At 33.8% G+C, this 25691-nt stretch overlaps 1 protein-coding gene across 2 annotated transcripts; it reads right to left on the reverse strand.

Annotated features, from left to right (window-relative positions):
- On the reverse strand, nucleotides 1-24776 carry LOC142354241 (sodium-coupled neutral amino acid transporter 7-like). 2 transcript variants are annotated; one of them, XM_075406495.1, is made up of 6 exons: nucleotides 24745-24776; nucleotides 24215-24406; nucleotides 9197-9358; nucleotides 4357-4730; nucleotides 1428-1716; nucleotides 1-591 (listed from the first exon to the last, which is right to left on the reverse strand). In XM_075406495.1, exons 2-6 carry the CDS (start codon nucleotides 24288-24290, stop codon nucleotides 107-109), a joined length of 1386 nt encoding a protein of 461 aa, XP_075262610.1. In that variant the 5' UTR covers nucleotides 24291-24406; nucleotides 24745-24776; the 3' UTR covers nucleotides 1-106. The 2 variants fall into 2 exon arrangements, with proteins under 2 accessions (XP_075262610.1, XP_075262611.1); XM_075406496.1 differs by having other exon boundaries at nucleotides 24731-24762.
- Between the last annotated feature and the right edge of the window lie 915 nt (nucleotides 24777-25691).

The raw sequence follows: 25691 nt of genomic DNA on the forward strand, positions 1-25691 counted from the left end.
TTGAGAAGCAAGTTTTAATTTATTTTCTAGAAGAGTATAAATTATACAAGAACGGGAACAAAATCTTTGATTGTATTTAAATTGAAAAATAGAAACCACCGTTATTTCACTTTCTTTTAAAATACTTTATAACATTTGACACTTCAGAAAGAATACCTTCTGCAGCGACAAACACAAATGCTAACAATAAAACAAACGCTAAAATCAGGTAAAGAACTCTTTTGGTTGTTGAAATGTCCTCAATTTCGTCTTCTTGACCTTTCCCATCACTTTCGGCTAAACTGGCATGATCCGGTTTGCGACGAGTGTACTTAACCATCAGACAGGTGCCCGGCAAGCCGAATATGGTCATTGAGCCGAAAATACCGACGATGTTTCCGATGTCAGCAAATCCGCCAACTATTAGTGTGAAAAATATTGTAGTAGAGAAAAGGAAGATTGTTTGTAAGTAGTATCTTGTGGTCCAGGATTTTTCGCCCTCTTCGAAGGAAAGTTGGGCAAATTTTCTGTATAAGTCTTCAGTGTATCTTCTGCAGAGGAAAATGCCCTCAATGTAAGACATGAGGAGGGATATCATAATGGCACAGCGAGCTGAAAACCGAATCTTTTTTTTTAGAATACAATTTAGAAATTGAGATTTCAACCATTCAAATTATGAAATAGAAGCAAGATCGAGTTTGATAAATATGTTCCTTAAATTATACAAGTATGCATCAAAAATTTAGTTCTATCTCATTTACTCAACCCAGAGACAATACAAAATTTTCTTCTATTTTCCATTTTATACTTTACAAATTTGGAGCAACAATCCTCGGAAATTTGACCGATAGAAAATAGGACCAAAGACAGATATGCAACAAATGTAGTTACTTTTAACTACTAAACTAACGTTAATTGGTGTTGAATCTTTACCACTAGTTAATATGCTTCCCTTGTCTCATCCACGAAGTCATCTTATTTAAGAGATATCTAATAGGGTTAATGGAGTCTTTCATGCAGACCAGCTGATTTCGTTATCTCGCTACTTGTGATAAACTATTGATGAAAACGTCTCTGTATAAAAAATGTTTACACAGGGTTTCCACTGTAGACAAAACTTCAAAATTTTACTAGTAATTATGTTTGCTGACCAAAAAATTACCAAACTTAGAACAGTGCCGTATTAACTTAACTAAAGACTTTTCCGACATTTGTATGGCAATATTAATGTTTACGGCTTCTCATTAAAACTTGATAAACAACGTACGGCACCGTGGTTATTCTTATAATACTGCCTTAACACACTACCTTAGAAACCTTAATATGGCCTTAAAACGGTGCCGTAGTAAAGTTGACAAGACTTTGTAACTTTGCTAAGACTTGTACAGTGCCGTAGTACAGCCTTATCAAGTTTTTTTTTTAAGTTCAGTGAACCTGGGAAGTCTTACCAATAACAGCGGGAATGCTCTTTCCAGCACAATTCAGCAAAAAATCATCGTGAACGTTATCCCCAAACGACAGGTATCCCATTATGCCAACAACAGTGAATGAAACAGAGATCCAAAGTGCAACTCCTAAGATCACTTTGCTCCAATTCCGCACACTTTTCCTTCTCCTGCCGAGAGATGCGTACGTGACGATGGAAGTGGCGTGGCAGTCGTAGCAGAACACTAGCATCGGGAAAACGGCTGATAGTTCTAAAGGGTTCCGGGGAAGGTTAAAGATCTCTACTTCTATCTGAAACGGCCAAACAGAAAATAAAAAGTGATAAATAGATTATATCGGTCGTCGTCGGCAGATGCAACTCTTTATAAGACGATATTTATTTCAAAAGATTTACTCACAGAGGAGAGATGCTCGTTTTTATTGATTAGAAAGCTGATAAGTTGATCAATTAAGAATTGTCATAAAAAGTCATTTAAGAAAAAGAGATTTTCTTGATTTGTCGAAAACATCCTCCTTTTTAGAATAAAAATTTTTGATTAAATGAACTACCAGCACAAATGAGGGGAAGCGAGGATTCCTTTACAAGATTCACATTATCTCGATTGTATGCTCAACAATGCCAAATGCGGAAAATTCAGTCAGGAATCAACAACGTCTGTTTCTTAATTTGCCTTTTTGGCACAAATTTCTGTTATAATGGCATCATAACTTCTGACAGCCATTCCTAAAATCATTTATTCTGTTTAGGCAGACGAGAATAAATTCGATATTACGATTTCAAAATTTTCGAAGAAAGGAAAAAATCTTCGCCGATTGCTGATTCATCATTTGATCCTGCCCAGATTTTACTCAATCTGTAAGGTTTCGAAACTTTCATAATCCAACTATCAACTTTTTTGCTGAATTAACAGTAGTATTTCCAATTCAAAAAGATTGTGGGCGTCTTTTTCAATCATGCATAGGAATTGATTTTTTGACAGCTCTAAACGTGTTTTTAGTTCATGTTTACTATAACTTATTACTGGTAACGTACAACTGAGCTGATGAAATACTATGCCAATTATAAGAGCACCAAAAATGCATTAAATTTTTCATCCAATAAATTTCCAAACCAATCAGATACCGTTAACTGAAAAGAGCGCAAATAATCTGAACCAATCACAATGAAGTTGTGAGATTTTTGGATGAAATAATTGGAGCGAGATTAATTTAAAACAAACAATGATAATTGAGGACAATGGCCATGCCGCATCGGCCCGTGAGACTTGATACGAATCTATCACAACCGAGCTACTGATCAACGTGCCCTGGTTGTTTTGAAATTAAAATTCCAATAGCATTTAACTGATATTTAGTTGGTATTGACAGTTTCGTCATTTTTAAAATCGGTTTCAGTTTTGGCACTGGTAAACATCAGCATAGTATTATATTAGGTCGGCATGGTTGTAATAATCAACATCTTAAGCAATATAATTTTTTGTGACAGATCGACAATCATAACCATTAATGGTTCCTCAAAATAGTTTTTCAAAATCGTTCTTAAACTAAAACCCAATTCAGCAAAAATTGCTACTTATCGAACAATTTTTAATCACCTCGTTTCCTCGTTGGACTCCTTTTCATCTAACAAATTTTGTAAAATAATTCAGGTTGATCTTTGTTATCAAAACTGAGATGCTGACGTGCTACGAAGAAATTGCTTTGAATGTTTTGCGATAAGGCTTGAAAAATAAGCGTGACAAATATGAGTTATAAAATTCAGCTAAAACGTATTTTTAAGGTGTATTTTTGCCAATTTTGTTAAATAAACTATAGGCTAAGACAAAAGAGTATTTTGACTAATAGATTTTGACCAATTTTGGCGCGCAAGCAATTTTCAGTTTCATTTTCTGATCATACTAGAATTCAGCTCAAGTGTGTTTCAAACCAACCTAATATGCTGAATGAGCTAAATTTGCATTTTTTTAAACTTTTTTCATTATCAAGTTTTATCAGTTTTATGCTTCAAAAAAGGTTTTCAATTCCCCTTTATGCCAATACAATTTTGTTAGAAACAGTTTTGCAACGATTGTGAAACTTTGTTTTGAAACGTAAGAGATAAAAAATAATTGTTTTGTGCTGCTAATTGAGCTTTTCCTTCAGCTTAAAAAACAGAAAAGTAGCTGCTTATTGCAGCTGTGAAGCAAGTCACAACACTGAATTTGATTTTCATCTCAAATTTCAAGATTTAAACACCTTTAGCTCCAAAATTACAAGCTCTTGGAGATCATTTTTCTTTTAATTCTGCCAATTAAGTGTTAACTTTCAGGTTTTTTCCACTGATTTGTCAAATATAACTGACGTACAGTTTGATAAAACATGATCAGCGTGATTTTTCTTAACTAATCAAATTTATTACAAATGTCTGATAATCAGGTTATGAGCAGGTTGCTGCTTAACCAGATTCAAATTATCCTGGAAGAAGATAACCAGTCGTCGTTTCAAAAAGCTATCACAAATTTGGAGCACAGCTAAATTGGAGCACAGCTAATTATATAACAGAAATCGTGGAACATAATCACTGGTCTTTTAATATCTCCCATCAAAAGCTTTTTTTTGCGAAAAATTTGTTAAAGAGAACCATATGCCGTCTCAAAGAAAGAAATTGAACCTGACGAGTGTTGTACTTTTTCATATTAAATCTAACTTAAGAAAAAGTATTCTTGATGTAGTGTTTGGGTGGAAATTTCCAAGAGTTGAGAATAAATCTGACGGTTTCGGATTGCGATTCACAAACTTTTAGGCTTGCTCAATGGCAACAACAGTTTGAACACAAAATTTATTCAGCGCGGATCAACTAACATTGAACTGTCACTACAAACCCAAACAGTGGAGTAAACAAAAATAAACAAAGAATTGTAACTGCTGGATTAATTCACAATTGAAACCAACCTTTTCGTGAGTTTGGAAGAAATAAATGTAGAACACTAGGAATATCACAGATATTGAGCTGACACATGTTAAAATTCCAGGAAATTGGAGCATTTTGATTGACTTGGGAACCAAAAAGGGAAAAATTGACAGTCCCAAAGTTACAATCGCGAGTCTTCGGAGCAGCAAATAATGTTGTTCGAAGAATTCAGTTCCAGTGGCTAGTTCTACAATCTTCTCTGATTGGTCTGCGCAGATTGTTAAGTGTACAATCGAGCCCAGATACGTGTCGGTTAGGATAATGAGGGCGTAAGTTGTATCCCAAGCTGAGGATTTGAGAACGGATGCTACAATTTCACGTGGTAGGCTGCAGTTGCCATCGTGTGCGAACTTAGCTGAAAATTAATAAACAGAGGTCGATTAGAGTTACCTAACAAAGATGCTTGTTAATGAGCATTTGCACATGATGTTCCGACACGAGATCATCTACATTTTTGACATAATTGTCTATTAAAAGAAGAGATAATCAAAAATAGAAGTTTGAGTTTTAAAAAATTGTTACACAACCAAACTACATATTGGCATGCCTCATTACAGCGCTCACGAGATTTTCCATTAAAAAAAATACGAGAAAAAAAAACCAAACAACAAAATAAGCAAACAAAAATTTCCCGGAAAAAAATCATTATCTAAATTTAAAAGCACCTAATAACAAAGCAAAATGCAATCGGATAAAACCTTAGCTACACAAATTTACTTTTCCCTAAATACATAGCAGATGGAAAAATTCCTTAATGAGACTGGGTAAAAAGTCACAAAAAGAAGAAATAATGAGGCGAAAGTCAAAAATCAATCAGCATAACAAAAACAGTTTCAAAATTCTTAAAAATCATTAACTTTTAGCAATGTCAATTTGCAATTTTAGCAATGTCATTTTAGCAATGTTAGTTTGTTTTTAAAACGAACCCATGGTTTCAACGCCATCAAACTCAATTTTTTTCAACAGTAGTAAATAAATACGCTAAGTTATGCATCGAGGGGAAAATAGAAATTTTTGTTTTTCGTAAGTCATCAGAAAGACATCACAATTAGACTTATGAATATAAAACAACGGCAAAAAACCATTTGGAACTATCGATATTAGGACAATAAGTTAAAATTTCAAAAGAAACCAAAATTACAAAAAAAGAGCTCAAAATTTTTTTAAAAAAATATATGAAAATTCGTGGCATCGAAGCCATTAAACAAATGGTTAGAAGACAAAAACAAAAACCAGATTAAGTTTGATTGAAGTAGAAATGAAATGGATCCTGTAATTACTGAGATTGACTTAATGTTCCCGAAAAAAATTAAGATTGGTCAATGATCGAAAAAGAATGGTCAATAAGTCTTATGACTATGGAAAAAACAACAAATACAGGCAAAAAATAAAAATTAAATAGGAAAGTGCTGGAAGAAATTGTCGAAATCATTTATACCAAAAGCTTTTCTCTGAAATTTAATCTTTGATTCATTGAAAAATTTTGTCATAGCCAATGGAAAATATATTTATTAGGATAATGTGATAAGATTCCAAAAGGAACCAAAATTACGAAAAAAGTATGCAAAAATAAAAAAATTATGAAAACTCGTGGCATCGAAGCCAGAAAACCAATAAATGGAAAATAAAACCGGAAACCAGTTTTAGTTTGGCTAAATTAGAAAAAGAGGTGCTGTCATCACGGAGAATGACTCATAGTTCACGAAAAAAATTATAAGATCATTTCAAGCTGAAAAAAAATTAGGTAGAACTATTTTTAAATCCTTAACAGAATTGAAAAAGCACACTAAATTATGCCTCGATGAGAAGAAAGATATAGGTCATTCATAATTCATCAATAAGATATCACAGCAAGTCTTATTCCTATAAAAACAATAACAAATACGTGCAAAAACCAAAAGGTGCAAGAAGAAAGTGTCGAAACCATTTAAATCATACGTATGTCCGTGAAAAATTTATCTACGATCCATTGAACGCCTTCACTAAGCCAATGGGAACTATCAATTTTGAGATAATACGATAACAGTTCAAAGAAACCAATATTACAAAAAATGTCCAAATATTAAAAAAAAAATTTATGGAAACTCATAACATCAAAATCATAAAACCAATAGTTAGAAAAACAGCAAATCAGAATGATTCTGATTTTAGTAAAAAAGAAGGGGGTTATGTCCCTACTGAGACTGACTTACAATTCACGAAAATATGTTTAAGTTCATTTAATGTTCAAAAATTTTCAAAAATTATTTTTGAAGTCTCATCAGCCATTAGCTGTCCACTCAAAGCATTAGATAGGTTTACCTAATGTTCAATGGAAAACCTATTGCACTTTTGGTGAACCTATTTAAGAAAAGTGACAAGTCTCTGGGTGACGTAAAAAAACAAAAAACCAAAAAGTATGAAACTTTTTCTAAGAAAAAAACAACTCTCAAATTGAATTCAAGATTTTTTGATAGTTTACTTCCCTATGAGTCAAGAACGAAAATTTTGCTGAAGGTGAACAAAATCAAGCCAAATATCTTGTGTTCACACAAAACTTTAACCCTCAATATCTGCTCGAAAAATACAAAATTCGAAAAAACTTACTAAATTATAATTCTACGCTGCGCGAGCTTTTTAATGATACCACTCATATTTTTCTACAATGAACATATCGATCGGCCAAAATTGACTGAAAAAACCCATTTGAGTTGCTCCACGCACAAGTGAGGTCGGAACAATAATCTAGCGCGGACCCTAGTGCCATAGAAAGCTAGTGCTGAAACATTGTATTACAATTGTATATCGTTGGCCCAGTACTGTATCAGTGTATTCTAAGAGTATCATGCTACTAACAATGTTCAGTATAAGTCCGTTAGATGCTTCTTCTCTGAAAATAGACTGGGCATTTTCAAAAATTTTGAAATTATTGTCGAGGCACTTTCTGAGCATCACGATAACTTACAATCTTAAAACGTTGCACAGAAATTATTAAGATTAGCAAAAAACCCGCCAAAACCAGTAAAAACACGCCGAAACCAGAAATTACACGCCGAATGCTTGAAACCTGACAAATTTGGACCGAAATTGCAGTTTTTATGGTTTTTATTTCAGATTGTTATGGAATTTTGCATGAATGTCTTCGTTTAAGCCCCGAAACATACAGTTCTGGGCCGACGCTATAAAGATGGAATACAATGTTTCAGGACTGATTTGATTTGGCACTAGTTCTCCTGAGTTGTAAACTGAATATACAAATAGGCCACCAGTTGCCCGCACTTTGACCAGTTACGTATTAACTATAACTGAATAATCAAATGGGGGGGTTGATATGTCCGGGGGGTATGACAAACCCACCGGACGGAGTGAATTGGGTTGGACGGAGCCAATACGGCTCGAACGGAGCGAATACGGGTCGAACGGAGCCAATACGGGTCAATACGGACGGGGTCAATTTCTCTCCCTTTCCCTCTCCTTGTCTTCCTCCCCCCGGTTCTCTCCCCTTTATCTCTCGCCTCTCCTCTCTCTCTCTCTCTCTCTCTCTCTCTCCTTCCCCTCTTTCTCTCTTCCCCCTCTCTTTCTCCTCGCCCCTCTCTTTCTCTCCCCCCTCTCTCCCCTCTTTTTCTCCCTCTCCTTGTTTCCCCCTGGTTCTCCCCCCAATTTCTCTCTCTCTCTCTCTTTCTCTCTTCTTCTTTGTTCTCCTCGTTGTTTTAGTTGTGAGATTTTTGAAGTAATCAAAATCGAGTACCTGGATTTTGGCTGCTTAACTGGCAGGGTTTACGGGACATTTCACAGTCAACAGTGTTTGTGGACGATATCGAAGTGTCATCGCAGGAAATTCCAGGGGGCTGTCTATGACTCAATTTATTATGACTCAGGAATTCAGAAAAAGTAAATTTAGCAAGCTGCTGCGCTTGTATTTCGAAACATTGACAATCAGGGAATGATTGGCAACATGATGATGATGATGATGATGAGCAAACTCTGAGTTTAGATGACTCTGAACAAAATGGTGGGCTGAAATTGCTGAAATAATATGAAATATTCATAAAGATTTTTTTTAATAAAAAAGATAGATACAATCTGGTGCAATTCATTGTTGTTGGACTTTTTGTTTTGCTTTTTATTCTGAGAAAAAGTCGATTCAGAGTATTCACAGTATGTTTTTTAAGATCGCTCAGAGCAAATCCAGAATTAGATTTTGTACTGTTCAGAGTGTTTTCATAGAGCCGGTTTTTTACTTTGATTTTTTGTCTGAAAAGTGTAAAAAGTGACATGATAATAATCTGTTCACAGTAAAAACACAAACTGGGAAATACTACGATTCAGCGCTGTTTTATAATGTTACTATGATCCGGGAGGGCCAATCATATGAAATCAAAAATCATAGTTTTGCGCACGGTAGCATTTATAAAAATTTTGTTTAAAACGGTACAAATGTCTCAAAATGCGACAAAATTCGTTGTTGTCTCTCTTCAAATCATGGGATTGAAACGGAGAAAGCAGTCCGCTTCGATTTGCTACGGGCGCTTGCTGTAAAGTCACTATAATGGGAATCACGTATCCCGCACCCGAACAGCTTTATGGATAAATAATTGTGGTTAGATTTTTGACCATGAAAAATTAAGGCATGAAAATTTTAAATTGAAAATACTTGCAGCGCATCATACTTTTCTTTATGCTTTGGCAGCAAACATTCTAGGAATTTGAAGCTCAGACTAACTGAACGTCGTCTGAAATTTGAACTGATTCACTAAACTTTAGCCTTATCAGTGTATGCACAGAGTAGATGCATTGTAAAACACTGCACAGAGCACTGAAATATGTGGTAATATTACTGACCCAGTACAAACATGCTGATCATGGCTAGAGTGGCGACAGAATACTGTATGACTACAAATGGCACCACCCCACCCGAAGTTTTCACGATGTAGGGCAGGGTTAGAAGAGAGGCACCGAAGGCTGTGTTCAGCAGAATTAGTCCAGAGCCAACCAGAGTCGGGCCTAAATAATATTTAGGATGCTTGTTGCAGTTGTAGTTATCGGGTCTTTCCACGTTATAGCCCCCACACGAAATTCAAACCCCCATGATGGTATAATTGCTGTAATGGTTGGCTATATACTTTATATGGTTACTAAGCTGGGGGTGGGATGGGGGCTATATTGGAAAGATCCCGATTTTCAAGCAGTCATATAATATTTAAAAAGATAGTTACTATCGCAAAAAAAACTGGAACTTACGAAAAATCAACTTCCGCAGTAGAGACCGTGAGGTTAACTTGCAAGATCTTACAAGATTATGGCAAAAATTGATATCTTGTGAGAGCATGCATGATAAATGCTTATTGTGTTAGATTTTTTGCACGGTTCCAGTCGAGCTCTGCTCACATTGATACAGTTTTGTTTTTTTTACAGATAAATTGGAATTAAAACACAGTTCTTATCTGAATTTTTGTTGAAAAAAGACTTTATTTCAGGCACCTAAACATAAACTCCGTAGAACCACTATTAACTTTCAATTTTTCATGTCTTTTTTTGCACTTGCACAAGTACAGATTTCAATTATAAACCAAAAGATTAAAAACAAACCCATTTTAAAAAAAAACATTCGTGCCCTTCACAATTCTTCATTCAGATTGATCTTACTCTGACAATATAACTCCAATGATCAAATAACATACTCAATGTCCACTTTGCGCACTTTACTTAAACACTTTATTTTTGAGTAGAACTGAGAGTAAAAATGACAAGGAGGGTCGATAATGTGGTCGTCGTAAAGCTGGTTTTCAAGTTTGGCAAAAAATCGACAAAGATTATAGGGCAAAACAACCTAATGATAAAAAATAACTGTAGACCTTTTTTTTAATTTTCATGCTGAACTAAAACCTTCCGAGGAAAGATATGCATCATTTTAGCGGTACTTCCACCATCAAAAAGTTATCCTGGTGAAATAAGTGCAACTCTATAGAAAACAAGGAGGCTTGGTAATGTGCGTTCGCACATGATGTTCTGACCCCGCTCATCTACATTTTCCACTTAATTGACTAACAAAAGAGGAAGAGAATAAAAAATTAACATATTATTCAACGAGCTACTAAATGAATAAAACAATCTACCTTAGACGGCCAATGAGACCTGTCATTAATATGACTACCAGAAAAGATGGCGATAAAATCATATAATTAGAAGTATTAATTACGACCAAAACTAGTTGTCGAATTTTTTGAAAAAATTAATAAACAAACCGAAATAGCCTCAGATAAAACTTATACTAAAGAAGATTAATCTGTACTTCATTAGAATAAAAAATTGGGACTTTTCCTAAATGCGACTTGGTAACAGGTCGGCAAGAAATGAGCAAAAAAGCAAACTTTAAAAAACGTTTTCTTTTTTGAAAAGAAATAATGTCAAATTGATTAGAAACATTATGCAACAACTGAACTCATTGAGAGATTAATTTATTCCTCAGAAAAGATTGAGGGAGACTTTTCAATATCCAAGATATGCCATACCACTAAAAAATAACAAAAATGGGCAAAAAGAAAAACCTCAAAATTTGCACAAAAACGGTGCCCCAGCCAATAAAATATTAAGCTGTTTACTGAGGACATTAACAATTTTTAATTACCGTTTTCTCAAATGGCCAAAAAACCGCATTTTTTTTGTGATACTGTGAAGAGGAAATAAACCTAAAAAATTGGTCTAATTTGCAGAAATCGCTAATATTTTATGAAAACCCGACGTAACAAGAACAAAGACCATTTGAGAAAAACAAAACCGTTATAAAGAGGAATTTATAATTCAATAGGTAAGGGATGTGACTTGTCTATAGGGATATTAAGTTACAATTTACCGGAAATAAGGTTCGCAAAACTCAGAAATCAATTGTCATTTTCAAAAGCAAGTATTTTCAAAATTCATGGCTTACACAAATTTTCGACAGAAAGATTAGACAGTTTCATTCGGATATTCTTCGCAAACTAATTCCTCCTGCTATTAGTGAGACTAAACCGGAAAACTATAACATTAAATTCAAGTAGAAATATAAAATTTCAAAAACAACATTACGGAACCATTTAAATTTTCACTTGCGTCTTCTTTGAACATCGTAAAGTTTTTTTTGCAAAACAAATATTTCAAAATAACATCAAAAATAACCACAAAAAGTGAAAATTATCTAAAATTCAAAAACTCTTCTAACAATTTCTTTAATCCCTATAGACATCAGTCAAAACGTTTAACCAAAAAAATTATTTTGGTTCAACGAGAAAACTAGAAAGATCTATAACTAATGAAATTAAAATAACAAAAATATACAAAAGTGTATAAAACGAAAAAAAGACGAAAATCCGAACAAAAAGGGAAAAGTTGAAGACTGCAATTACTTTTGAAAAAAAAATTAAATTGAAAAGGAATAAAACTGTTAGATATATACTGATATCAGTTACTAAGTTCATTTATATATCTATAGTTGGCCATTGAGAATTTTTATTATCCAAAACTGGGCATAATACAACAAAATTTAACAGAGAATACTGGACAAAACTTAAAAAAGTATACAAAACTCTAAGTTTGTTCATATAAAACTTTAAAAAGATATATATTATTTGAATTTGTATAAATGTATTTATTTATTTATATTTATTTTTAATTTTTTTTTTTATGTAATCATATTTATTTTTTATTATATATTTATGTATATATCTAATTATATTTTTATATATATTTGTGAATTTGTTTATAAGTCTTATTTGATGACTGATTCAACTGTTGGCATTGAGAATAAGCTAAAATAATCTAAAAACTGACAAAACAATTATAAAAAATTGACAAGTTCAAAAAATCACTGCAATTTTTTCAAAGCAATATTTTTTAATCTCATTAGAGACATTATATAACAACCGAATTCCTTGTAGAAGTTAACATTAACCATTTTAAGGAGCCATTTGGATCTTTGATTGGTTAGATTTAGTATTCAGACTGCAATAAGAATAACAATTGAAGACAAAACACAAGAATTCAGTTACTAAGACTTTTCTTCAAAACCATAAAAACCATTAGGTTCTCTGAAAACATACTAAATCTACGTTTGGCAACGTTTTTATGTAAAAGGGAGCTTTCATTTTGAAAGACGAGAATCAAAGATTTCGTCAGTATTCAATATAAGAAAAACAAAAAAAGCAATCTATTTTTGAAAAAAAAGCCAGAACAAAAAAATCAAAATTTCTGATCGTAAGAACCCATGATTATATCAAACCTATTCCTGATTTCGGCGCGGGGCCAAAAAACTACTCAAGGGTTCCAAATGTTTCCGAAGCAAACCAATCGTCAACTGAAATATTTCAAAATAAAAAAAACAATGATGCAGTTTGTATAACTACTGAGTTAAATTTGCAAAAAAATGGCATAATTTTAACTCCAGAAGAGTTTTATTGGGCAGCGGATTTCAAAAAGCTCTCTTTTAGAGCCTAAGGAGATTCGGTCAGCGGTTTCTATGTATCCAATTTCGGGAAACTTAAACAAAGTTGGCGAAAAAAATTATATTTTGTGCAATTTTTGGTGAAAAATATGTGAATTTTGAAATTGTTATAAAATAAATCAAACAATTCAGCAACGCTGTTCTATCTCGAACGCTAACAATCACACAATACCGTTGAAACTTTTTTATTTTAAATTTATATTAGCAAAATTTGGTCAATCTTTACCAAAAATCACGGATAATGTGAAAAAAAAACAGTTGAACATTCACAAAATTTTAAACTTCGATAATTCCAAGTGAAAAACGAAACTCAAAAAAAACTTATTACTTCCATATTCTAGGATGTACGTGCTTTTTAATGATGCTACTTACAAATCTCAACTGTGGATATATCGATCAGCCATAATTGCCTGAACAAAAAACTCATTTGAGTATATAGTTCCATCCTCCTCACCAAAGTGGGGGTCGGAACAAAAAACCACTATTTATTTTTAAAAAGTATCTGTCTTTTGACCCTCGATCTATCGCATCGTCGAGATTTGTCACATCTACAAAGCTTCTGACTTGCTCAAATAATAGGGTTTTAATTGTCAATTATCAAATTAGTCATTTAATACTAAACGTTTTAATTATTGAGAGACAAAAAAGTTACACAGGAAGTTCATCAATAGTTTTTTAGTGGTTCAACTGGTTTTTATTCTTGAAAATAATGGAATAAATTTTGCAAAAATGTTGATAAGGATAGTGCACCAGCACACCCAGGATGAAGTCCGCGACCCAAGACAGGTATTGGCCAGACCGACTCGGGTCGCGGACAGGGGGGTCCGGTGCGACTGTCCACAATGGTCTGGAAAAAATTTGGGTCGCGCCTTCCGTCTGGCCAATGGCAATTTTGGTCTGTTCGGTCTGGCGAATACCCATATTTCGGTCTGTTCGGTCTGGCCAATACCTATATTTCGGTCTGGTCGGTCTGGCCAATACCCATAGTTCGGTCTGTTCGGTCTGGCCAATACCCTTGTTTCGGTCTGTTCGGTCTGGCCAATACCCTTGTATCGGTCTGTTCGGTCTGGCCAATACCTTTGTTTCGGTCTGTTCGGTCTGGCCAAATCCTTGTTTCGGTCTGTTTGGTCTGGTCAAAACCCATTTTTCGGGCTGTTCCGTCTGGCTAATACCCTTGTTTCGGTCTGTTTGGTCTGGCCAATACCTGTCTCGGGTCGCGGACTTCATCCTGGGCATACTTTTCACAACTTATCACAACTTTTCAAAACACTTTAAATAAAAAGGCGCCATTGTATTTATGGCAAATGTTTCGCAAGTGGCACCCAATTTTCGTGTCACAATTTAGAATGACTTGTGAAATGTATAATAATAAATTGTTTTCTGTAGATGTTGATCACTCATTTACACTACACAATCATTTGCCTAAAGAGAGGTCACTATTGGGCCAAAGATCTGCTCTCAAGTGTCTCTGAGGATTAGATAACGTTACAGTTTATACTTATTAAACGCTTCAAATTATTTAAAGAACGTTTGATATTTTAAAAGAAAAATTGGGAAAAACCTATATGTGTAAATCTCACCTCATTTTATTTTTGAATTTTTTCTTAGAAAATTACTTTGCAAAAATGTAAAAACTTTCGTTTACAAAAATTTACAAAATTTTCCTGCTGTATGAAGAATGTTTTTTATGCTGTGAAGACTGCTAGAAAACAAATAGCTAAAATTAAGGTGAAGAGATTCTTTATGTAAATGCTTCGGTGCAATCGTAGAAATTATCCGTCACGCTCGATAAATCAGTTCCACTCGGATATAGATAGTCGCAAATATTGTGATAAAATTTGAGCGCTAAAATTTCATTTCCAGGTCATTTAGGATAGTTTTGCTAATTATGCCAAAAAACTATTCTGTATAGAGTAACGTTATGGGCGAAATATGCGTTAATTGAGTTGATACTGAATTTTTTTCATATTCAGAAATATTTAAGTTGAACTAATGCGCAAGTAAATTGAATATAGTTGTCGCAAAACCGTGAAATTTCTTCTTAAAAAAACCCATTTTTTTAATCTCTCTTCCTTTGATGCAAGTTTGCGCATACCAAACCTCAGTCTCTAGAACATTTCATATTGTGTCTCTAAAAGACGTTTTGCCTAAGACCAGTTCCGTTAGAAAACCTTATCTCTTAAGGCGTTCTCACATGATTATTCATAGGGGTGCCATAATTTAGATTTTGTTATCAAGAGATTAAAAAGTTACACTTGAAATTCATCATCCGTTTTTTTGTTATGAAAGTTAGATTTGTTTGTTTTTGGCTTTATAAATACAAGAACATTCAAATTTATGGAATATATTAAAGCTAACTGGTAAAATTTACAATTTTGAGCTACCGTTAGTTGCTCAGCATTGCCTATTGTCATGACAAAGCAGCTTACAAAAAGTAAAACAAAATCGTTGGAACAGGAACTCAGACTTAAAATAATCTCAGAACGAGCTATTATGTCCAAATCCACAATACGGAACTTCAAGCAGACGGCATGCAGTACACTGTAATGTATGAAATATAGTATCATTCCTCTACTTCTAAAAAATCTATTTTAAGTTCTAACTCAGCTAGAAAGTGCTGAAATCTTCACTTGGCCTTAACAATAGAATGAATAAAAATTTTATGCCAGAAAACCTTGACATGAAGGTTGTCTCATTGTATAGAGAGGATTTTTGATGGAAGTTACGTTTTCTATTTGAAGCCTGTCTATTTAAAAAGCTTAAAAAGTTGGTTTCTGCCCCAGTATCTTTGTAGAGGATCTGTTCATTTTTCCACCGTGCAGAAAAACTTTTCATCTATAGGACTGTGGAATCAGGCGGTGATCACGGCGTTGCCTATCCTTTCTTCTTTGTCGTATCATGTCTTTTCTTCCAAACATTTCAAGTTACAAGTTTCCATTATTGAGTTTCTTTGTTTGGGTTTCCTTACATGACATCAAAAGTTACAACTCATTTCCGTTTTACATGACTTTATTTTCATCTATAGCAATCGTTAGCAATCGTTACAAAAATGTCGCTTTACACAAACCAATTATCAAATATGGCAAGTTACATGGATTCAACGAAGAAGTTAATACTGGGCTTTAACATCCTCGGGGCCATAAAACCTAACCCTAACCTTACGGTTGTTTGAGGTACACCTTTTGCAGCTTAACGGCTGGTCTGGTTAAAGAACCTAAAGCAGTTTCCAATTCGCAAGACCTAGCGATGTTATCGGCTGCGGTGAAAATCCTGGTGACACATCCTTGTGGCCAGATTCCTCTGGGAGTCAACTCCCACAGGAGCTTCTTTTGAAGTTAACTTTACTCTTGGTAATCTTGAAGCATTCGTTTCCAGAACAGATGCAAGCGCTGCTTGACTTGGGTCCATGATGTCGACTTTAGACAGGCTGAATCTTAAAGAGAAATGTTGGCACCTTCGCAAAAAGTCGTCCCAAGGAAATGATCGGATGTAAGAGGATCGTCATCCTGGTTGTCGCTCCTCACGTGAGTCAATGGCCTGGAATTTACCAGACATTCCGCTTCCAAGACAAGGGTTGCAAAGACATCAGGTGGAAATTTTGCGGAGCCAAGATTGATGAGGAGAACTCGTTTAATTATTTGGACGAGTCTCTCCCACACGCCACCAAAGTGAGGTGCAGAACCAGTTTTCGTTGTAGCTGTTTACGGTATCCCGCTTGTCGGGTTGTCTGACATCAAAACTCGTGGCTGGCCACGTCTTGACATGAGTAGTCTGATGATGGCTGTGATGCATTTGTCGCTTGACAAGTCTCCTGCTACTTGCAGATGAATGGCATGCTGGACAAGGCATGTAAAATGACAGATGCATGTCTTTTAATTCTTTGTATTTATGCATTACTGCGAATGGTCCAAGGTAGCCCAACCAAAATTCGTGAAGATTGCAGGCAATGAAACGTCTCCATAACTATTTTCCTGGAAGTTCAGCCATTGGTCGTTGGAGCCCGAAAACTTCGACATTCAAAGCATCTGAAAAAAAAACCTTCTAAGGCTTTGCGATCTCCAATGATGTGCCATCTTTGTTGGATGTAGTTCCTGGTATACTCTACGTAAAGATGGATGCAAATTGCATGACACTTCTAAATAAAGTTTTACAATTTCCTCTTTTGCCTCTAGTTTTGTGCGGTACTTTGCCTCAAAAAGCAAGAAGCATCTTTTTGTCCTTCCGTCAACGCGTAAAAATCCATTTTTTAAAAGAGGTGATAAGCGCAACAGGCGGTCTTTCTTCTGCAGATCTTTTTTCATTTATCAGATCCTTAACAGTTCCAGAAAATTATTCGAGCTAGGAAACTTGAAAAAAAAAAGATTTCGGGCTTTAGCAATGTCTACCAAAGCTAGTCTTCTCGGACTGTTGCTCTGTTGCGCTATTATTCGAAACAGACTTTGGCTGTTCCTCTCACAAATCTAGTCCATTTTGAGAATCTAATAAAGCAATCTACCTTAGACGGCCGATGAGACCTGTCATTAATGTGACTACCAGAAAAGATGGCAAAAAAATCGTATAAATACAAGTATTAAGTACGACCAAAACTAGTTGTCCAATTTTTTCAGAAACCATTAATAACCAAACCAAAATAGCCTCAGATAAAACTTATACTAAAGAAGATTAATCTAAATATCATTAGAAAAAAATTGGGACTTTTCCTCAATGCGACTTGGTAACAAGTCGACAAGAAATGAGCAAAAGGGCAAAGTTTTAAAAAAGTTTTCTTTTTTGAGAAATAATGTCAAATTGATTAGAAACATTATGCATCAACTGAACTCATTGAGAGATTAATTTATGCCTCAGAAAACATTGAGTGAGACCTTTCATTATCCAAAATATGCCATACCACTAAAAAAATAATAACAAAAACGGGCAAAAAGAAAAAAAATCAAAATTTGCACAAAAACGGTGCCCCAGCCAATTAAACATTAAGCGGTTTACTGAAGACATTAAAAGTTTTTAATTGCAATTTTTTCAAATCGTTTTAACCGCGCTTTTTTGCGATACTGAGGAAGCAAACCTACAAAAATGGTTTAATTTGCAAAAATCGCTAATGTTTTATGAAAACCAACGCAATAAGAACAAAAACCATTTGAGAAAAACAAAACCGTTATAAAGAGGAAATTACAGTTCAATAGGTAAGCGATGTGACTTGCTAACAGAAATATGATAAAAAAATTGACAAGTTCAAAAAATCACTGAAATTTTTTCAAATCAATATTTTTTAGTGTCATTAGGGACATTAGATAACAACCGAATTCCTTGTAGAAGTTCACAGAAGCCTTTTGTATGGAGCCATGTGGATCTGTAATTGGTTCGATTTAGTATTTAGACTGCAATAAGAATAACAATTGAAGGCAAAACACAAGAATTCAGTTACTAAGATTTTTCTTCAATGCCATAAAAACCATTAGGTTTTCTGAAAATATACTAAAACTACATTTGGCCCAAGTAGAGGAGAGTTTTCATTTTTGAAGACGAGAATCGAAGATTTTGTCAGTACTCAATATAAGAACAACAATAAAAGCAATCTGTTTTTGAAAAAAAGGCAGAAAGAAAATTTAAAATTTCTGATTGTAAGGATCCATGATGATATAAAACCTATTCCTGATTTCAGCGCGGGTCCAACACACTACTCAAGGGTTCCAAATGTTTCCGAAGCAAGCCAATCGTTAAGTGAAATATTTCAATGTAAAAAAAACAATGATGCAGTCTGTATAATTATTGAGTTAAGTTTGCAAAAGATGGCATATTTTTAATTCCAGAAGAGTTTTATAGGGCAGCGGATTTCAACTAGCTCTCTTTTGGAATTTACGGCGATTTTGTCAGCGGTTTCTATGTCTCCAATCTCGGCAAACTTAAACAAAGTTGACGAAAAGAAGGATATTTTCTGCAATTTTTGATGACATGTATCTGAATTTTGAAAATGTTATTAAATTTTTTAGCCAAAAAACTCCAATCAAACAATTCAGCAATGCTCTACTATCTTCAACTGTAACAATCACATTCTACCGTTAAAATTTTTCTTTTTTGAAATTCTAATAGCAAAGTTGAGTAAAATTTTAGCACAAATTACGGAAAATGTGAAAAAAACTTCTGAAAATTCGCAAAATTTTAAACTTCGATAACTCCAAGTGAAAAACGAAACTCAAAAAAATCTTTTTATTTACATATTTTAGGATGTACGTGCTTTTTAATGATGCAACTTACAAAGCTCAACGATGATTATATCGATCAGCCAAAATTGCTTGAACAAAAAATCTCATTTGATTATATAGTTCCTCCCTCCCCTCCAAAAAGGGGGTCGGAACAAAAAACCACCATTTATTTTTAAAAAGTGTCTGTCTTTTGACCCCCGATCTATCGCATCGTCAAGATTTGCCACTTTTACAGATTTTCTGACTTCTGACCTTGAATATGAGCAAACTCTTTGACTACTTCGCGACTGTTTTTTTTTACTGTTTTGTTCTCACTTATGTGACGTTGACCAAAAAGAATTGACCAGTTACCGACAAGTGTAGCATTCAGTAACAATCTTCTACTGCATTGATGAAGAACCACTTCCTTGTGTCATCTCCTGGAGGTAGCTTGCTTCATTTGTTGGTGGAATTCATCGTAGCGCAAATTTAATCACGGCGTTGCCTATCGTTCCTTCGTTGTTGTATCATGTCAATTTTCTTCCAATTATTTCAAGTTACAAGTTTCATTTATTGAGCTTCTTTGTTTGGGTTTCCTTACATGACATCAAAAGTTACAACTCAGTTCCGTTTTACGTGACTTTTTTCATCTTTCCCTTAGCAATCATTACAATCATGGCGATTTACACAAATCAATCATCCGAATTATGGCATTTTACATTGCTTCAATGAGGAAGTTAATACTGGGCATTAACAGGCGGTCGGTGAAACTAATAAGTTTTTGAACAGTTATTTTTTTCAGAGGCAAGACTGTCCGGAACAGTAGTTGTGGATAAATATCAATTACAGTCATAGTCTACCCAAATATCATTTGTCATAGTCTACCCAAACAAAACAAATGCCCTTTTTTAATCAGCAGGAAAAAATCATTGAATTTTTACCTTCATCGGGCAATGGGTTCTTCATTGCACTAGGGGACTATACTCTCACTAGGAATGGACAATAGTTTTAAGAAAGATATTGACTGTTTATTTAAGATTTAATGAAACAAATTTAAGCAATAATATTTACTTAGTTATGATCACTTTTCCTTCCGGTATCTCTGGTATTTCTTTGCAAATTTAGATATGGTTTATGGAAGCATAACTAAATCTATTTTTAGTTGCAGAAAGAAATCGACTCATAAACAAACGCTTGCGGTTAAAACAATAGTAGTTTCTTGTAGAACAAATGTAGTCAGTTCAACAAAAAACACACGGTTCCAATCAAGACAAAAGCATCGGTAGTATAATCTTGCAATGGCTCATGAGAATTTTTTAAGGTCTTTCTAGGGTCACAGAGAGTCATACCTGATCTGCATGTATGTTAGGGAACAATAAAAAAGTCCCTATCACCCCCAAAGTTCGAACAAAGAAGTTCAAAAAAAGTGCAGCAAAAACGAAAAAAAAGTCAGCTTAAGAATTTCAGTGATAATTTACAAAGCGATGCTTAAAAATTATTGCCATAATTCGACCAAGTGTTAATTTGAATACGTATTAATGTTCAAAACGCAACAATTACAATTTTTTGGTTCCCTTTTTTGTTTCAATATTCTTAAGTAAACCTAAAATCGTTAAAACGGTTCTTCTATCTTTTGGGATGCTTACTTGCTTCTAAATAACAGCTTACTTTCCAATAATTGGCATTATTAATTTGATTTTACTCACAAAACCCCGGTTTATTACAATTTTACCCAGGTTTGACATTACATTTTTACCCAAATTTTTTAGAAAATAAAGAATACCAAAACCTAACAAACACTTGATTTGATTTTTGAGGTCGCTAACGAAGTGGCAATAAGCATTACAGATAAGTTGTATCTTAATTTTCTATAAAACTGAAAAAGGAAATACGACAAAAAAGCAAAAGCTGATTTGTAAACAAAAATTAGTTTCTGAAAGGAAAATAAGTTGTTTTTAAGCCCTGCCAACTATATATAACTATATTTGTATACAACTAAAAAAATTTGAAATAAAATTAGCTTATAGAAATTTTCCTGTAGGTAAGTCAAAAGAAGTTCACAAAAACGTAGAAAAGGGCACAAGATATAGTCTAGATTATAAAAAACAAAAACCTATGCCACTGCCGACAATTATATATATTTATATATATATATATATATATATATATATATATATATATATATATGTATATATATAATATATATATATATATATATATATATATATATATATATATATATATATATATATATATACAATTGTTGGCAGTCGCATAGGGTTTCTTTTTTATAAATTCTAATTTAGGTCTTGTGCTTTTTTCTAAATTTTTGTGAACTGCTTTTGACTTACCTTCAGGAAAATTTCTGTGAGGTAATTTTATTTCAATTTAATCCAGCTGTAGACAACAAATTTAGTGTTCAGTAGAATTGTAGCAAATTTTAAAACTGCATCTGACAATTTATTTCAACGTCTCTGCAAAGGGCTGTAATTAGAGGCTGCTGAAGAAATTTAAGAAACACCTAGCATTTTTTGTAAGATTGACGGTGAAAAAAATGGGTTTGTGTTCATAAAAAATAGTCAAAACAAAAAACTGGTCGATTCAACTTTGCAATTGGGTAAAGCAGATCCATTATTAAAAAAGAACTGTTGCAAGAGTTCTGAAATAAGGGATCTGCAGAAAAAATCTCGGTTTTAACAGGCGTGGCGAAGCTAGCGCAAAAAAATGCATTATCCAGAAGGCTCTAATAAAAAATAAAAAATCCTTTTGGCATTTCCACCATCAAGTGTCATTTTTATATCCTGGCTCATCCAAAACGGGGACTTGTTAAAAAAGTGTGTCTCACATTTTTAAAGGGAGAAAAATTTACTGATTTTCTGTTTGTGAACTGTTACTTTAAGACATGGTGACAGAGCTGATGTTCATTTTTTCTCGAAAACATGCCAAAATTTACAAAAATTTGTTATGTCAATATCAAAGAATTAGCTGTTTTCGAGAATTTTTAAACCAGAATAGCAAAAGGAGAAAATTTATCTCTTTTTTGGTACAGGTTAGTTAAATTAACAGATTTAAATAATACTGAGGAGACACAATCCTTTGGAGAAAAGATAGACAAAAAATAGAGATATAGGCAAAACGAGATGACTGTGCGAGAATCCAAAGTTTTAGCAGCAGCTCTGGAGATCAAAAAAAGAACTTCGCCTTTTTTTCGATGCAACTGGCCAAACTTTGAAAATCATTTTTTCCACCAATTTTAACTCGAAAATTCTGATCAATTAAACGCTGCGCAAGGTGATTAATTGTTATCATAGCTCAGTTAAGGTTGAGTTTGATAACCAGATGCAAGTAAAGTTGAAGTTGGGGCTAAAGTTGGCACTTGAAATAAATATGTGACTTTTAGATAAACTCCTATACCAAACAAACAGCAACCTTCGTTGAAGACTTGAAAACTGTGCTTCTTGTCTGGCAAAAACTCAAAAAACGAACACTTGATGGACGCAAATTGTGGTTAAATGGTTAATCGCTGATTTGTTCAATTTCACTAGCTGACCCTCGTAAACATGAAACATATGATAAGTTCGTTCGAATATAGTGATTATCTTTTCCAAACTTCATCGCTAGTTTCATATGTTTGCTCACTATTAAATTTTTATCGCCATTTAGAAGTACAAAAGATGTACTTGTTTAAAGTTTATAAAAAAACTCTTGTACTGTATCAAAAAATTGATGTATTATTTAGTATGTATTTTTTCAATCAAAATTTTGACTGTGTAATTTTGCACTAATGAAAACCCAAGCAAAATTTAGTATATAATACGAAAATGTTGCGTGTAATTTTTATATAAAAACCGTTTTTTAACTACTTTCTGGGTTCACAGTTAAAAAACACAGACAGACACAAGCACCTCCTTCAATCAAACTTAACTAAAGCCTCATCAGCCAAACGCCCAAAAACGGTTGCTAAACTTCACTCAATTCCATAATTTCAAAGGAACAATATATTCAGCTCAGATTCACTTGTGCGTAATTTTTAATAACTTCACTTATTAAAGTTGCTCATTCCTTGTTTATTTTGAGTCTAAAATATGAGATTCAAGAGCCAATTAGTGCAAAATTATTTTGAAAATGAACTAGAACATGCAAAACTCAGATAAATTTTTGGAAAAACCTGAAAATGCCATCAACATTTTTTGTGCTGTTGATTAAAAATATTATGAATAAACTCTCTGTTGAATCGCTAACTACAAAATAATACAGCTTAAGCCAATGAATTTGTTAAGCCAAAAGTAATGCAAAAATTGCACAAAAGTTGCACACAAACTCCTCAAAAGCATTGAGGGGTTACTCAAAATCGTGTTTGCTTCCAATACTGCCATATTTTGCAAAACGAATTTGCCCAAATTTTTCCTGCGAGACAACAGTTAAGTTCTAATGCCAAGATGACACAAGATTCATTATAAACGTTTTTGAAAAATTCAAATGGAAAAGAAATGACGGATATGAAAACCCTCATATTTATCCATTTCTGTTATATAATAGCCAAAATTCCAAATTTCTTAACAGTTAATTTCTTAAAATATCTTAATGTCCATTGGTCTCAAAGGCAATTTTTTCCTCTGTATAATGAATTCCAAATACATTTTTTACACATAGATCACCGTTGTTATGCAGTAGAAAGACTCTTGAGCGCACTTTTGATAAGCTTAGCAAAATTCAACAAATATTAGTATAATTTTGACCGCTAACAAAATTTTACACGTTTTGATGCGGACGTTCTTGATTCAACAAGCTGCATTTTTTCACCTAATGATAGAAGTTTCTGTGCTACACACAGACATAGGCTAATTGTTTAATATTATTTGTATGAGCAGATACATTACCGACTAATTAACTGTAAAATTTTTAAATGGCTAAAAAACTTGTAGCATGCCTTGCAAAATCTAAGAATTTACTGGTACAGATGTGGAAGATTGAATTAACAATTAAGTTGGTTATCATGACTATGTTTATCAAAACAGCAGATCAACAGTTTAATGAATCAATTTTCAACAGTTTAGTTCATTTTTCGACGCATTAAAAGTATGTTTCTTGCTTTGTTTCAAAATATGTTTCAATCTTGTAGAAGATTGAATGATTGGCTGAAAATCAAGATTTCAGAAATTAATATCATTTTTTCTTAAAAAATAAAAACTGAGTGAGTACCTTTGATAGCTAGACTGCTACTTCCACTGGGATTTGAAAGGAGCATCAATCGCTCCTTGCTGTTAGATCCCTTCATAGATCCAATGGACAGTATTGCCTTATCTTCAACAAGAATCTGTTATGGGTATGGTCAGCAATCCAGCTTGTAGTTCGATGCTGTAAATTTAGTCGCCAATAGACCAAATATTTCACCTACCCAAGCCGAGGGTTAAGAGCAAAAATAAATAGAGAAAATTACATTTGCCACTCGTATTTTTTAATATTAATTTTACAGTCTTTGACCGATTTAATGGGTGCCGAGGTTGAGATATTTTTCATTTTAAATCAGTTTTTTTTCTAATAATCCGAAAGAAAAAGAGTCAGACCTGAAGAAACAGTCAAACTTCAATTTGATGATAAAAATATAAATTAGACTTTAAATACAGTAAAAACCCAATTTCTTAGTCAGTTGCAGATGCAATTTTAGTACTAAAAAAATAAAGAAACACCCTCGGATTTAACTATAGGAAGGATTACAGAAATCTCTCGACTTGGGCATCCTTCAAAATTTACTCAGTTGATCTATTTTAACTTGTAAGTAAATAACAACGTATGGCCATCAGGCGATTAGATTTAATAAATAAACGAAGGCCAATTCAGTTCACCTTCCCCAGTTTGTTCAGCAAATTTGACATTTCACACATTCACAAATGTCAGTGTCGTTCGGATCACAATCTAAAGAAAATATGGTTCTAGAATGATAATTGAGTTTTCAAACGCATCCATTAAAACCAAATGTTTGTCGTCGAAAGGAGCTTCGGTTGCGTGAATGTTCAAGACAATTAATGGATAATCACGGTGCTTTTATTAATCCAAAAAAGCTTTTTTGATAAATGATGTGCATAATGTGCGAGCCAACTGTGAACTTTCTCTTCCAATTGGTTGTTAACATCGCACGATGTCGCCCCAAAACTTCCAAGGTGTCAGATTCTTAAAAAATATCTTAAAAACTCATAAAACATCGCACGATGTTGCCCCAAAACTTCCAAGGTGTCAGATTCTTAAAAAATATCTTAAAAACTCATAAAACTTTAGAAAAAAAACTTTGGCCGGAAATTTCTTTTATAGCAATTGCTTTTCTCTCATATTTTTTTTATAAAGAAATCGATTTATTCATACCAAAATGTCCACGAATTTATGCATTTAATTCTCCATGCTGACACGACTTAGATAAAACCCAACACAATTTCATTGTCGCGTACATCTGTCTGTCAAAAATTATGAAAATAACCCACTAACGTCGGGCGAATTGCTCTCAAACGACCGGCGAGCGGTTGGCTTCGTCAGTAGCTAGGTACAGTTTAGTGAGGCTAGCTTTAGCTTAATTGAAGGGGCGTAAGTGAGCGCAGTGGTGGGGGGGGGGTGCACCGGAGGGCTGATGGGGTGGCAAGTGGGGGGGGGGGGGGGGGTCAACCTCTAAGAACCGCCCTTCGCGCCA

Source organism: Convolutriloba macropyga, chromosome 15, assembly GCF_964194025.1.
Source record: "Convolutriloba macropyga chromosome 15, txConMacr16.3, whole genome shotgun sequence".
Taxonomy (NCBI): domain Eukaryota; kingdom Metazoa; phylum Xenacoelomorpha; order Acoela; family Convolutidae; genus Convolutriloba; species Convolutriloba macropyga.

Excerpts from the sequence above, each read along its gene's own strand:
- LOC142354241 (XM_075406495.1), bottom strand. The coding sequence starts at position 24,290 with ATGAAGGGATCTAACAGCAAGGAGCGATTGATGCTCCTTTCAAATCCC. Across the intron at positions 9,359-24,214 it reads TAGCAGTCTAGCTATCAAAG|GCCCGACTCTGGTTGGCTCT; the intron begins GTACTCACTCAG and ends AATATTATTTAG. Across the intron at positions 1,717-4,356 it reads TCTTCCAAACTCACGAAAAG|ATAGAAGTAGAGATCTTTAA; the intron begins GTTGGTTTCAAT and ends TGGCCGTTTCAG.